Below are 15,705 nucleotides of genomic sequence, written 5' to 3'. Positions count from 1 at the left end.
TAGTGCTGATCCAAAAGCTGGAAATAGATGGCTGGAGTGAATAAGTAAAATGAGAAGCAAAGAAAGTGGATTATTTTTTAAGTCAACGGAATCATTAACACCGGAGATCTGTATAATGTTCCACAGAGCCGGATTACTTACTTAACCCGATAACTTATCAGATGTACCCCAGTTTCAATGGATTTTATCTTCGTTCTCTTATATTTACCCAGACTACCTTAATTCCAATAAGTTATCTGGCTTAGTTTGCTGTAAATGTTGGCGATATCATTTGAAGTAAAATGGCAGGATGAGCAGATTGAGCAGTGCAGACGTGTGAGGTAAATTCGAGCAGACGGTAGCCTATAGATCGGGAAAAGTCAACACTAACTATTTATCTCGAGGCTTTTAACTTCTTATTTGTTAATGTCATATCAGGCCTCTACAATTTTTGTTTGATTAGCCTATGATTAGGCTTAACTCCAGATTGATGATGAACAAAAAAAGACATTTAAATCATCAATAGCAATTATCCATCCATCCATCCATTTTCCAAACCGCTTATCCTATTGGGTCGCGGGGGGTCCGGAGCCTATCCCGGAATCAATGGGCACGAGGCAGGGAACAACCCAGGATGGGGGGCCAGCCCATCGCAGGGCACACTCACACACCATTCACTCACACATGCACACCTACGGGCAATTCAGCAACTCCAATTAGCCTCAGCATGTTTTTGGACTGTGGGGGGAAACCGGAGTACCCGGAGGAAACCCCACGACGACACGGGGAGAACATGCAAACTCCGCACACATGTGACCCAGGCGGAGACTCGAACCCGGGCAATAGCAATTATTTGTATGACAATTAATCGTCAACTAAAATTTCATGATTGTGACAGCCCTATAATATATATTAATATCAGTTAATTATAGCACATACTGCCATAAAAATATGTGAATATATAGTCAGTCTTCTCCACCTAGCAAAATACGGTATTAATTTCTGTATAACGTACCTTTTATGGAGGACATCACAACCTGGAAACATTCAAGAATGAATAGCATTGTTTTTTTTTTTAACTCTTGGTTTTCAGTATTAACATGATCCAAAATATCAAAAAGATGTTACATTTCAGCTAACCTGACATTAACAACCTGCCAGAAAAGTCATTGGGCTCAACCAGGGTCTGATGGACTAAGCTGGTGATTGTTATATATCAGATAAGGCTATATAACATTAAGAGTGCTCACATAAGGATTTTACACACAGGTAACAGGTAATCCAGTCTGACATAACCTATAGGAATGGAATTGTGCCTTGAGCAGATTCAGACATGTCTTGGCACTAAGTGCTAATTGGGGAGCTGACTGTGGTCCTGGAGTTGTCCCTGAAGGCAGCTGAAAACTGTCATTTTTCCAGATTGCTTGAGACTGGATTATGGGTTGTCGATGCAGTTAGTTAAATCCCATACACACATCACGCGCAATAGCAATTATTTATGTGAACCAGTATTAACATATTTGCCTATGTAGTAAATATTCAATAAATATTCGGTAAAGGAAACGCAAACCACGATTTACTATATAATGATATCAAATGTCAAAATAATAAAAAAATGTTTGAATGACTGAAATAATATGAATGACAGCAATATTTTCAACTCCAATAATAATTTAATTTAAAACGGTCCACATGGACAGACAAATCTTGCCTTCAGTTTGGAGACCTTAAACTTTTTTAAAGAGTTAAGTGCAATCTCTCTGTGACCATACGAGCGATCTTGTTGTGATTTTATTACAACTGTCAGTGTGAATGACTCCGGCTGAAAGGGCATGCTGATTATCGTGACATTCACATGCAAACGTTTGATCAGAGTAATTTGCATCTGTGGCATTTTATCCTTATCAGAAATGTCATGTTGACTCACGTTTTGCTTGGAAACATGCGGGCTTTCCTCTTAGGAGATGTAAAACTCGTTATGTTTCAATGCTTCTGATGGAAATAACGAAGCTTTGTGAATGATAAGCAAGCGATTATAATCAACATGCACTGAGACAGCCTTCACTGGCTTCAACATTCAAAAAAAGGCTACATATAAATTAAGCAAATGTATGAAAATATGGAACAAACAGTCAAAAATAATACAAAGCCCTTAAAAATATAAACACCTAAATTTGGTTGCATCATGGGTGTCGCTGCCATTAAATCTGAGGGGGACGTGTCCCCCTCACATTTCATAATTATTCATTTGGACCCCCCCACATTTAAGATAAAATATTAGTTTTATGCCAGTGTGTCCCCCCCGCATTCAAAATGCTGACGCCCCTGGGTTGCATCTTGGTTCTTCATGCAGATCTTCAAGGTCTGGCCATTTCTTGTATGTAATATCAGATCTTGCTATATCTCTTTGAATGAGGAGCTGTATGTGAGAATTTACAACTGGCAGTCCTGACCTTTTCATGTTAAAGTATGGAAATGCTTATTTAGAACCTGCTGGATGTATGTAAAATTTTAATTTGCACATGGCTCTCACAGACATAAAATGTGTTGAATTTTGATTTGATTGGGACCCTGAAGAAAATGGAGTAGCAGGTAGCAAAGTGGATGAGGAAATGGACTGGTAACCTTAAAGTTAGAAGGTGGTGCTGAGTTTGAGCAACCTTTAAGCAAGTACACTTCAGCAAGCTTGTGATGCTGAATTATTTCAGTAAAACATCTCACAGTATTAATGAGTTAACTGGTTCATTACTTATGGTAAATGGTATTGAAATATATATTGATTTTGTCACACATAAATTCAACCATTTTTTCCTAAATATTTGATGAATTTTGATATGACAGCTTTGGCGTAAGCAATTTAGATACCATGTCCCTTCTATCGAGGTTCAAATGTAAAGCAAATGTAAAGTAAATATGAGTTTTGTAGTTAAAAAATACTGCAACACAGTACACTGAATGTTTGATGCATTAAGAATATGTAATATTGTATGTGTGTGTGTGTGTGTGTGTGTATGTAGAATCAGGCTTTGCCCAATTATTGAGGTCCAATACATCAAGCATTTATACACGTCATTAAAAATTGAATTAGAAATAAACTTTAGCTTCTGTTCAGGTTACTTTTCAATTAGTGATTGATTTACACTGGGCGAGGTGACTTATAGTCCAGGTAATGATTTCAGTCACATCATTGAGTCTGAGATTAAATGAAAGTAGCACACCTTGCGACCCTTGACAGATTGCTCAGCCCTGAAGCAGAGAGACCTTGAAGATCTGCAGAACCGTGGTACTTCAGAAACACAACTGCCAATCCTTACTGCAGATACTGTAACGCAACTTGAGAGAATTTTTGAGAGTTCTGTATTTTCATTTCACTAAAGGACATCTAGGCGTGCTAAATTGTACCTGCAATGTTAAAATCATGTTGTTTAAATGTGCAACTATATTTATGAAATCCTTACCACTCAACCATGTCCTGCGTAATAAGCCATTTCATTGTCTCCGACTTTGATAGTCAATTCTTTCCCACTTGTAAAAATGAAATGTAGCACTGATGCACTGGAGAGTTACAGTACAGTTACTAAATCACCTTTTATATTAGACTAAACAATTGCCAGCTCTTCTGAATGTGATGGACTTGAATATAGTAAGTGATTGACAGAGAATTCAACCACATTCATATCTGTTGCTGTTAAGGATGTTGTTACGGCACAAACGTGCATTTAACCAGGACAGTCAGTTCCACTAGTCTTCAGCAGAATATTGTATGACATTATTTAACACATGCAGACTTCAGAGAGGCTAAATGGCTTGGTTGATCCCCTGTACACCGAATTCATTCAGCCTAGTCAGATGGTTATAAGTTCAAACATATCAAAATAGAGACCGAAATCCTCCTCTCAGTGAAAAAAGAGCAACAGCTGAACTGTGTTTAATGTTTAATGTAATATTCACCCAGAGTTGCTTGAACTGATTAGGTACCTTCCTAACCAATTTTTATAGTTGTTTATTATAAAGACCTGAAAGTTAGAGGCATTTAATGTGAACAAAATACAGGCTATAAATTAAATATGGTATCTTAATGTCAATCTGCACTCTGAAGGACATAGCTGCTTCTAAACCTAAGCAAGGCTGATTACGAATGAGTAATTGCCTCATTTGTCCCCCACTTTTCCCCTTGCAGCCGATTTTCAAAAATATCAATTAACGATGCATGTTTGCACTGAGAGAAAATCCTCTTATTTTTAGAAGGTGATTGCATCAGGAATCAAATTTTAAAAATTTGTTTAGTCAAATAGTCCAACCCAAGTGTTCTACCATAGATCACTTAATCTGAATTTAATCTCTCGGCACTCCCTCTTTTTGTGTGTGTCTGTCTAGGTATATGTGTGTGAGTATATGTACTGTAGATAATGGGCTACAACTCCCAATTGTCATTATATATAATGGTAAATATATAAATGCTAATAAAAATCATTTTTACATAACATGGTGTAGCAGCCAGTAGTGTAATAACTATTAATAAGAAATAACTGCCAATAATGCAATACATTCTTAATGTAAAAAAGTCAATAATGTAATAACTGGCCAATAATTTGATAAGTTCTCTGATCCAATAATGTAATAATTTTTGACAATAATGTAATAACTTATTACATTATTGGCCAGCTGTTACATTGTACTTTGTAATAGAAGCACAATTTGTTCTTTTTAATAAAAACTTTTTTATGGTTATATGTGTCCAAGTGTAATATGATGATAGGCTTGTATTTTTTCCATTGCTCTGCTGTCATCTAGGAACATACTGTATGGACTGGATGCACGAGCCGTGCAGTTCTCCATCCTGAAGAACGCCGATGACATGCAAAGTCCCAGCAAGCTTAATCAGTCCCTGTCCCTGATTTTAAATGCCATCAACTCTGCTGAGACGCTGATCAGAAGTGGGCTTGACCTCTTTGAGAATGACCCCAATCGGACAAGCTGACATATCCCAAGCCCAAGCTCACGTTCTGAAGTATGTCGGTTCTCTGTGAAGACTGACAGACTTGTTCTAAACCGCAGCCCTTTCGACGTTGATTTATATAGTGTAGAGCAGGTCAGTGTGGACAATGAAGCTTGAAGAAAGTAGTATTTCCTGTTATGAGTGAATGTATTTGTATCTGAAACATTCAGGGCTTATGACCAGTTGTTAATTGATAGATTCTTCATATTCTTTTCACCGAAATCACTGACTGCTCTGCATTTGCAAATGCATTTTCCTTACTAGAGTAATAGAAGCAATGCCAAAACAATTGCACTTGATAGCCCAAAGGCTGCAGCAAAAAACAAAAAAAAATAAATAAAAAAATCATCCTACAGGAAGGAGATCTGAGGACCCACAGAAACATATAGATTGCACCAGCTAAGTAAATCTACTTGACAGAAGCCTTGGAAGATGTAACAGATTGGCATTTACCACCTCTGAATGCAATCTATAGAGCATTACAACATATCAGTTGTCAGAGCATTTTCCAGAGCTCAGACGAATCTTGTGACAGTTTAAAATTTGGAGGAAAAAAAATATTCCTCTGACATGCTGTGTTCTTTAGGATGTGTTTAAACACATTCATTTTATATATATATATATATATATATATATATATATATATATATATATATATATATATATATATATATATATATATTAAAAACAACGTGAATGAATATGCACTGGTAGGCCAACTCTGGTTTGTATTTCTAACTACTAATAACAAAATAAACGCAACGTACAATAATCTTTTAAATCCCGGCATTTTCTGGAAGCACATACGCCAGGTCTTAGTGTGCCTTACTATCACATCTGTGATGTTGTGATGTTTTACAACAAGCAGGGTGACATATGTTGGTGGCGTAAATACAGGTAACGTCACAGGTTAACGGGATGTTTGAAACGATATGTGTGCATGCTGATTTACGCCTCACCCACTGGACTGAAAACTGACCTAAGGAGATAAAGAAAAGAAGCACAGGCCTTGAGATCGCTCCGCCCGTGCTGTACATAACTCCTCCCTCTTGCATGCTGTTTAATATATAACAGACATAGCATTTCTTGAGCTTGCCGGTATTTTGCTTTGCCTACTATCCTATCATTTTATAGATATTACCTATAGTATGCCCTTCATAAAGCAATACTTCCATATGTACCTGTTAAAAGGCATGTTAAGTTTCCATATGTTAAATTGCACATAGCTATAAAGGAGTTATGTGATGGAGAACTGGAGTCTGCAAATGTTCGGATTAAGGTAGAAGTTTTGAAATGAATCATGACACTTGTGTTGCATATCTGTTTTACATTTTAATATTTAACATTTGTGTCAGAAAACATGTATAATTCAGTTGCTTAGGTTGTTCTGGTGTGAAGACTTGTTGGAATTTTACAAGTGATACTGAAAGTAACAAGGAAGAAAAAGGTTTTACTTGACTTGAGCTTTTCAAAAGTACTATAAGAGGCCACTAAAAGACTACGTTCAGGGAAACCATACTAAGCTTTAAATTATGAATGTGCCTTTAATTAAAACAAAACTGCTTTAAAAATCTTGGATTGTTATTAGTTATTTGATCATATGTAGTCAGTGCATTTTATTGATATTACCAAAAAGCAGAGTTTTTTGGATTTTTGGTTTACTTTATTAACAGATTTCTAAATTTCCAGTTGTGCAAATATAATCAGTATTTTAAACAACATTTTCAGTAAGGCACATAAATGACATTGGATTCGATACACATTTAATGGTTAAAACTTACTAATGCATCATGGTCAGTTTCTGTGTTCCTTTTTTTAAAACACTAGATTATTGCATATTTATGCAATCACAATGCAGTGCTGAAATCCATAATATAAAATACATTAGTCTAATTAAAAATTTAAATTAATTAAATTCAACTGTGAATTGTCTTAATTTTGCAAATCATTCGACATGTCATTATTTTTCTTTAACTGGATCACACAGTCAAGCTGATTTATGTTATTTGAACACGATAGTGTAAATAATTTATTTATATTGTAAAGTATTTATAAGTTATGTTGTTGCATAGAATTTGGTAAATAATCACTTTTTGATATATATTTTTTTTAAATATATGATTTTTACAGTGATTGGTTTATGAAGAACAAAATTATTACCTAAAGAGTCCAAACCTGAGCATAAAAATGATTTAAAAATCACATTTACAAATTGTAAACTCATTGTTTCCAATTGAATGTAATTAAAGATTGTCCAGATGTGTGGGTCTAGTCTTGGATATTTGATTTGTGGAAATGTTTGGTGTGAATTTGTGTAATATATAGCATATGATCAAATAAATGATTGTTAATATACGTATCATTAAACATTCTGAACACCAGCAGCTATTTAATAACATTTATGTACCCTGCAGTTATTGTCGGGGCCAAACTTCTTGTACCGATTTTACTGTTTACTGTGTCTATTCTAAACGAACTTCAGTGGAACGTTACAATGCACTTATTTGAGAAAATTCATCTCTGGGCAAACTTTAAATTATAGTGAGACGATTTGCTGTGTTTTGCGTAACGGCATATCAAAGTGCTTTCCTTATGCATTAGTGATCAAACAGAATGACTGTAGTGCCCTTAATATGTGTAAATATTATGTCATATTCCTTTTTGCAAGAATATAATTTTTGTTTGTGTTTAGTATTTTCATTATTCATTGAGATGCTCAGGCGGTGAGCATCACATTTTTGCATGCAGGGTCAATTTACTTTTCATTTGGATGTGTGATATTTCAATTATGATTTAAGATGATAGAGATGTCACATACAGGCATGCATGTCGCTAACACATTGCAACTGGAGCTATTTTTGTACATTGTGCATTGTAGTATATAAATTCAACTATTCAGTTCATTGTCAAAATGTTAAAAATATTTAGAAATGTGCAATGCAAGCAGTGCTGAAGTATGTTATGCCCTTCTAACTGCGTGTTGGTTACATTATGATTGTTGAGCTTTGTGATTTTTTCATGTCACCTTCTGTCCTGCACTTCTTACACGTAAGTTTAAAATTCAGATAAGCTCCTGCGATTAGTGTATATGTAGTAGTTATTTTATTTGGTACATGAGATTCTATACCTTTCATCAAGCAATAAATGCAGTTTTGCTAGGCATTTGACTGGGTGTGTTTACGGTGTTTTTAATGAAATGCCAAATGGTCAGGCAATATATGTATAATAAGAAGATGATATTGCTACATTAAAATGTTGGTTAGTGTTACTTAGCTTTTCTTTGGAAATAAAAAAATGTCAATGAAAATCAATTGATGTACTTGAAGTTTACTCACAAGGTTGCCAGTTCAATCCCAGCCGCAGCACGTCTGTGGGTCCTTGAGCGAGGCCCTTATTGAATCAGAGCTAACAGCCACAAACAGGGTTCAAGATTTTGTGTATTTGGGTCGCATTTCCTTTCCATCGCCTTTACTTGGGAGTAAAGGGATTTAGACCTTCTCATCTGTACCTGGTACAAAGAAACATTTTCATGGTTTGCCTGAGCTTTCTGCCAGGATTAGTCACCATGGTTTTTACAGATTATTCAAGGCTGATCCATATAAATTCTTTTTACAGTATGAATTCCTTTATGAATCCATTAAAAGAAGGATCGCATTTACTAACTGCTTCATTGGCAGATCACAGTGATGCTCCACATGGGCTTTGACCAGCTCTGCCTCTCATGTAGTACAGTATCTACTAGGGGTGTAATGGTACACAAGAATCATGGTTCAGTATGTACCTCAGATTTTAAGTCATGGTTTAGTACATTTTCGGTACAGCGGGGGTAAAATAAACTAAATATATATATATTTTTTTGTTTATTAAACAGTGGTTTACTTAAAATATGACTGTCTTGTATAAAAAGTATTTATCAATATGTGCTGTTGCAACATGATAATAAAAAACTAAAATTTACTTAAAAGTAAATCAAAATAAATATCCATGAAGATACCCATTTAGAAAACAACTTGTACCTGATCTGTACTGTATTGACATTAGCGTTCAGCTTCATATTAGAACAGTGCAACATAAATATTGTCTCAAAAAATACAAAGCATAACAAAATAAACATCCATTATGGTGCTGCATTTAAAAAAATACCCATACTGTACTTGTATTCACATTAACAAATTCCAGCTTCACCCTGGGATGTACCTTATGCGCGCATGAGTAGTGGCACAGCTTCAAATGCCCCTTTCCGAATGTTGCTCGGTGGAAACACACAAAGGTTCCACATTTGCTGCATTTGTTCGGTACATATGCATACCGAACCGGAAGACCCGCGCCAAAAATCTTCGGTACGAATACGTGTACCGTTACACTCCTAGTATTTACAGTTTACATTCCTAGGTTCTGAATTATTCACTTCACATTTATATTTGGTCAATGGCATCTTCTAAGTGTCTGCCAACCTCATAATTGCATCCAGCTGCATATTTGGTATCTGTCATACAAGCTAGTTTTGAGATATCTGAAAATATATATAATTAACTTAATTAACCAATTTGTTATGTCATCACATATTCTTTAAATGAGCATCATTAACATAGAACCACCAGTACATTGGATCCTTTTAGTACTCGGGTCCTCAAACTTTTATCCAAAGGGCCAGTTCACTGTCATTCAAACTTTCAGGGAGCCGGACTGTGAGAGAAAGTTTAGGCCGTAAGATTTGTTGACTGATGGAGGGCTGGCTGTAACCTTTGCCGACCAGATGGTGTGAGTAATTTTACCACCACATAATAACAGAAAAATTATCCGCCCCGAGAACAACAGATTTCCTTGACATTGCTTATTATTTATGGCGGTGTCAGGGAGCAAATTGCTATCAATTTGCTGGATTTGCGTAACACATTTGCATTTATGTGATTATGTAGCCATCATTGAAAGTTTCTATGGATACTAGCCACTTTTTCCTTGTTAAGTTTTTCATTATGTAGCTATGCATGTTATTTGAAAAGATGTGTAGTGGGCTGTACTATATGCACTGCTAGTCAAATGAAGGGATCAGGCCGTAGTTTGAGGATCCCTATTTCAGAGTTCTTTATTTGGAACTTTATCAAGTGCTTTATTGAAGTTTATTAAATCGTAACGTTAGCTTCATACTGTCATCTGATTTTTCACACTGAAAGAAATCCTTCAGGTTTGTCAAGATCTATTAGGTCATGCTGACATCTTTCAAAACGTTATTGCTTAAGAGATACTGTTAACTTGGCTAAATAATAGCCCTCACATCTTCACTAATAATACATTTAACAATTACATTAGCACAAAACAAGTACAACAAAAAAATCATAAAAATCCAGAGGGACATCTATTTGTAAGAATGTGTACAAAGTAGAAGTATGGATATTAACTTCTATTCTTTCAATACTGTAGAATACATTCTATCAGGTTCTTGAAATGGTTGCTTGTAGATTAGCTTACACCTTAAATGCGGTGCCTCTATTTATATTAAAAGGAAATATTATTGCAACAATAACCAGCCATTCACTCGCATTCTCTACCAGCTTCTCAGGTCGGGTCAGGTCAGGTTGGGGAGCATGCGCTAGTGTAGCATGTTGTCGCACCCACCACATGGCGAAACTCCTCAGTATCTCGGGCGGCGACCCCTCCTGGCAGAGACACATGGTCCAGTCCCACACTCCAGAAATGGTCGTCCATCTGCTGCAGCCAGGTGCTACATGGGCGTCCCCTTGGCCTGGTCCAGCTGCTCTGGTCCTCAGCAATGAGGATCCTGCGAGCCGGATCACCGACTCAGTCTCCAGATTGTCAGTTACCTGTTTCCAGCCTTTTGCTTGGGAACCCTTTTTGCATTTAAATGTTCTTCACTTTCTAGTTGTACACTTTCGGTTATATTTCTTCTTAAATTAGAAAACACACAGGTTGTCACAAACACACACTGTCTTGGTCGGCTGTTGCTCCTTAACATGCTCATTGTGATTCGTACAGATGTTGGTTGTTGTTTTCTCTCATCAGCAGGTATTGAAGCAGATTATCTGTGGTTTTCCTTCTTCTTTTTTTTGTTTTTTTTTGTTTTTCTCATTTTTTCTCTTTTCCCTCCCTCTCTCTCTATTTCCCTTCTCCGTTTTTGTCCTTCTGTCCCTCTCTCTCTCCCTCTCCCTCTCTTGAGGAAATAAATAAAAATAAATAAATAAATAGAAATAAAGTAGTCCTCCGCAGAGGGGTGGTGGTGGAGGGAATATATATATAAAAAAAAACACTCATAGGAATTGTAAGCCTATTGGTTCCCTGTTCTGCCCTTGTTTGTGAAAATCAGGTCAATAAGTAGAAGCCCTTTGGTGGAGGCATTGCAAACTGTGTTAAGAAGCAGGCGCTATAATTAAGGCCCGCGGAGGATTTATTCTCTATAATTCACCCAATTCTTAATGCTTCATCCATACTTTCCGTAGCCTGAACCTTATTTTTAATGTACATTCAAACTCCACACTGTTCATGGAGTCTTTCCAGATATAACCATGCATGTTTTGCCCATCTTTAATAAGCAGTATGTGCCAGCTAGCACTGTGGCCTCAATATCTTGCATTTTATTTCAAGAATTTCTAGCAATTTGATATAAGCAACTGCTGGTGGTTGGACTTCTAGCTGTACTTTGGATCACCATGAACTCCGAAGCACCTCCACCTTGTGCCCAGTTATAAACTCCCTATCCCCTGTGGGCCATATTTTAGCTATCCCTCATTTACTCGCAGCCTTCTCCTCCCTAACACACTGCTTCCCTCCAGTTCAAATATTTCCCATCCCAGCTGAACAGGTCTCATCTGTCCTTCTAGTGCCCCAAAAACCTAAATTCTTTGCTTCTACACCAACATTTTAACCATGTCTTACTTTTAGGTGCCCAGGTCTCTCGCAAAGTAGTGGCAGAATTCCCATGTATGAATGTGCAGGTAGTTTCTCTGATGTTTTTTTTATATGTTGGTTTTTCAACCTCTATACCTGTCACAGTAAAAACATTTGGTAACACTTTACATTCAGTGCACCTTCATAATGCATTCATAGAACATTAATAGGCAGCATGTAAGTATACCTTAACAGCTTTAACATGCATTATTATATAATGGCTTTAGAAAAGACTATTGGGCGTTGATTATTATTGTGTATTCGAGGCGTAGTGCAGCATGCCTAGTGACGATTTTATAATAATGCACACTATTATAAACTCAACACTCCAAATATGTTTATTTTATTTTATTTTACCGGTCAGACCGAGATCATGTCAGCTTGATATGCTTGATATGTGTTCCTCTTGTTGTCATCCTGGCAAAAAATACTTTATTAATAATAAAACCATGCAATAATCCATAAAATCACATCAATAAAACATCAAAAATTCAGAAAACCAAAAAATGTGCAATGAATTAAAATAACTATGGCCATTACGGGCCGTTAAAATGTCACCTTAAATGCAAGCCATTAAAATTTAAAACCTTTAAAAGAGGAACACACTGTAACTTCTTACCTCTACACAAGGGTCAGACCAGGGACGGATTATGGGTTGTGTGGGCCCCTGGGCAAAACGTTTGCGAGTAAAGTAAAGGTTCATATGAATTCCGTTTTCTTGGACTTATTTTGAGCTGCTTCGGATTTTAAGTTTCCATAAGCTGCCGAACCGAAAAAATAAAATTCTTCAGCGTATGCCTTGTTGCCCTCTGTCGCTATTGTCCATATTCACTTCAGTCTCTTTAGAGGCTCCCCATCCAAGGTTTGGACGTGATAGCCTGTTCTACTTTCGCTGATGTTTCCACTTATATGGATCAAAAAGTTTGGTACAGAATCAATCCTATAGAAATACTGTTTAAATAATTTGCTTATAATAATCAAGTAGTCTAATTACAATGTTCAGTTGGGGTCTTTTTATACATAAAACCATATGGGGAAAAAAAAAAAAATTATTATTTTAGTTTACTTCACTTTGTTAAGCCTACTTTGCCATTGCCAAAATAAGTAAATAAAAAAAAAGCAAATAAATAAACTAAGGCTTGCATGTGCAGCTTTTTAGTGTGGTTTGCCCTTTTAATAATCTTCGCTCAGCTCACTGTGGTGCCGGTGGACATACAGAAGCATGTTCATTGTGCTATTTGTGTATCAGTCTTTTACAATGTCTGCATGCAGTTTTTGTCCTGTCTGTGCTATTCTCGCTGTTCTCGTTTGTGATTACCGGAAAGCTAAAATCCTGCTACACCGACGATATCAGATCGGGCAGTGCATCCATCCATGGATCCATGTTCTGAACCTGTTAATCCCAACTGGGGTTGCGGGGGGGACCAGAGCCTATCATGGGAACAATGGACACAGACGGGAATGTTTCACGATCATGAAGGTGCACTGAATGGTTTACAAATGCTTTATAAAGGCACTATTAAGTTGTAAAGCGTTACCAAGCATGTACTCATATGAGGACTTTTTGTTTGTGAGTGATCTTCAGCACAGATGACAAAATATAGTAAACCAGAAATTCTGAATTGATTGCTGCTGTTTAATGTCATTGCTTTAGTTTTCCTTAATTTAACAATCTCATGTTAATGTAATGCTGCCTGTGTTATATCTTTTTTGTCTTTGGCAAATGAAGTTGTTGTGGCCTCCTAGTCTCACATTCCTGCATTTCTGGCTTATGCAGTGACTTACTACATACATAGAAAATGGCTCAGTACAATAAAACTTGTATTTAACAAAATGTATCTCAAAAATCCACAGGGATGTTGAACCAGAAAGGCTTTAAGCTTCCTGGTAATAGACAGCTACAATTATTACAGTCATTGCAGTTAACCTATTAGCGTACCAAATAGATCATTTTTGGTAGTGGAAATATTAATTTTATCCAAGAAAGATGCAATATACATAAGAGGAATAGGAATATGAGGAACATATTTGCATATGCAGGTAAGTTATTGAACATATTCACATAAATTACTTCCAGAATTTATTAAGCAAACTTTAATAAATTCAGAGGAACACACATACTGTAGATAACAAGGGTAACAAATGGGGAAAATCAAGTTACGAATGAATTATTAATATGTGCCAGTTATATTTTAAGTGGTAATAATCTATATGCAAGAGTGCTATGATCTTTTTCAAAGAGTATATCAGTTGTCCCATATGAAATGTGTTATTTTTTCTGTCCTCAAAGGAACTTTATTGTGCTGTTACAGTAAAGTGAAGTACCCATTAACTACTATCAAATTTTTCTAAATCTGCTTTATAGAGAGTTGTATATTCACCTCTGTCCCCTTGAACTGTATTTATTCACCAAAATTCATATGTAAATCAAAGTCAGAAAACTATACATACAAATGTTTTTTGTAAGTCTGTTTCCATCTCCTGAGAAACTCATGGATTCCTGGTAATTCCTGGTTTTATAACAGATACAAATAAAACCAGTATCTCAGACTTTGATGACTGGGGTTACTCGGCTTTTTGCACGATTTTCATACTTTGACCTCTATACTCCACATCAGCCTTGTCTACACGACGAATCATAATTCCATATTCTGGAATTGTCAGACTACTGCAGTGTGACTCCATGAAAGTCTTAGACGTTAGAATGACCATTTTTGAGGTGCAGATTAATTCACATAAATTACTAACAACAATTCATAAATACCCTATTTGGTAATTAATAAGTAATCTATTAATTATATATGAAAAGCAAGCAGAGTATGAAATGACGTGTATAAATTCCCCACCTTTCGGTATAGTCCCCACAGGGTATAATTTGTGTATATATGGTAACCCCTAATTACCTAGGGATCGGCGTCTCCTCTGCAAGTGCATCTGAATATTAAAATTTGCAAATTGGAACCTGCAAATTGTGTGCAAGCTCATCTCATATGTGTAAACTAAGGGATCGGAAGTTATAATAAAGGCCAAGCAGAAGAATTGGGCCCACTTTTGAAAATATAATTTTCTATTTTATTAATAATAAATATATACCTGCATTTCAGGAAAGGCAGCTATATTTACCTGGAGCTTTCCAGCTATTGTGTTTATCCATGAGATAAATTATGCACAAAAGTTTGATATTTTTTGTAGTATTTGTTCTGTGAAAATCTCACAGGAAATATCATGTTCCAAATCCATTTTATATGTCACGGAAAATTGTTTTTGGAAAACACAAACTAAATGTCATTTTGCTTACAAGAACTCACACCTTTACACATTTGTCAATAGTTCCATTTTCCTGCTTTTGATTTTCCATCCATTTCGCTTTGGTACGAAGCCAAGATAAATTAATGTTTTAATCTAACATAACATAACACGGCACAGAACAAGCACTAACTAATGTTTGAAATGAATAAATGCTCAATACAGTGTGGAATGCATCTTTGCCTGACCATTTAAAGGCAGAAATTATTTAATCTTATGGACAGTAAAGAAAGTTGTTATTTTAGGCAAGTAGCTTTTGGAAAAGGAAATTGGCAGTGCTTAATTTTTATGTGAAGCCTAACAGTGACCAACACTATATTATTAATCTCTTTATTCTTCATTTTCTAAATCTCAAAGTGCTTTGCTTTAGTAGGAAATTGAAGAGCTTCTTCCTCGACTTAGTACCATAACCCCTGGTAGTGACATCGTTGAGTTTAGGTATCCCACTGTAATTTGATGGATCCAGCAGGTCAATGGGTAGTGCTGGATGTTTCACTGCACATGTTAACATGTTACAG

At 36.0% G+C, this 15,705-nt stretch overlaps 1 protein-coding gene across 4 annotated transcripts in view; it reads left to right on the top strand.

Annotated features, from left to right (window-relative positions):
* LOC125708416 (inactive N-acetylated-alpha-linked acidic dipeptidase-like protein 2) overlaps positions 1–8,140 on the top strand; it is a 210,567-nt gene extending 202,427 nt beyond the window's left edge. For all 4 annotated transcript variants that reach the window (XM_048975923.1, XM_048975924.1, XM_048975925.1 and 1 more), the window contains one exon: positions 4,774–8,140. In XM_048975923.1, coding sequence (XP_048831880.1) covers positions 4,774–4,960 — 187 coding nt within the window. In that variant the 3' untranslated portion in view covers positions 4,961–8,140. The remainder of the gene's footprint in view (positions 1–4,773) is intronic.
* The last annotated feature ends 7,565 nt before the right edge of the window (positions 8,141–15,705 follow it).

This window comes from Brienomyrus brachyistius, chromosome 15 (genome assembly GCF_023856365.1).
Source record: "Brienomyrus brachyistius isolate T26 chromosome 15, BBRACH_0.4, whole genome shotgun sequence".
NCBI classification, from domain to species: Eukaryota; Metazoa; Chordata; class Actinopteri; order Osteoglossiformes; family Mormyridae; genus Brienomyrus; species Brienomyrus brachyistius.
Note: the sequence above shows the minus strand (reverse complement) of the source record. Positions and strands in the feature narration are given on the sequence as shown.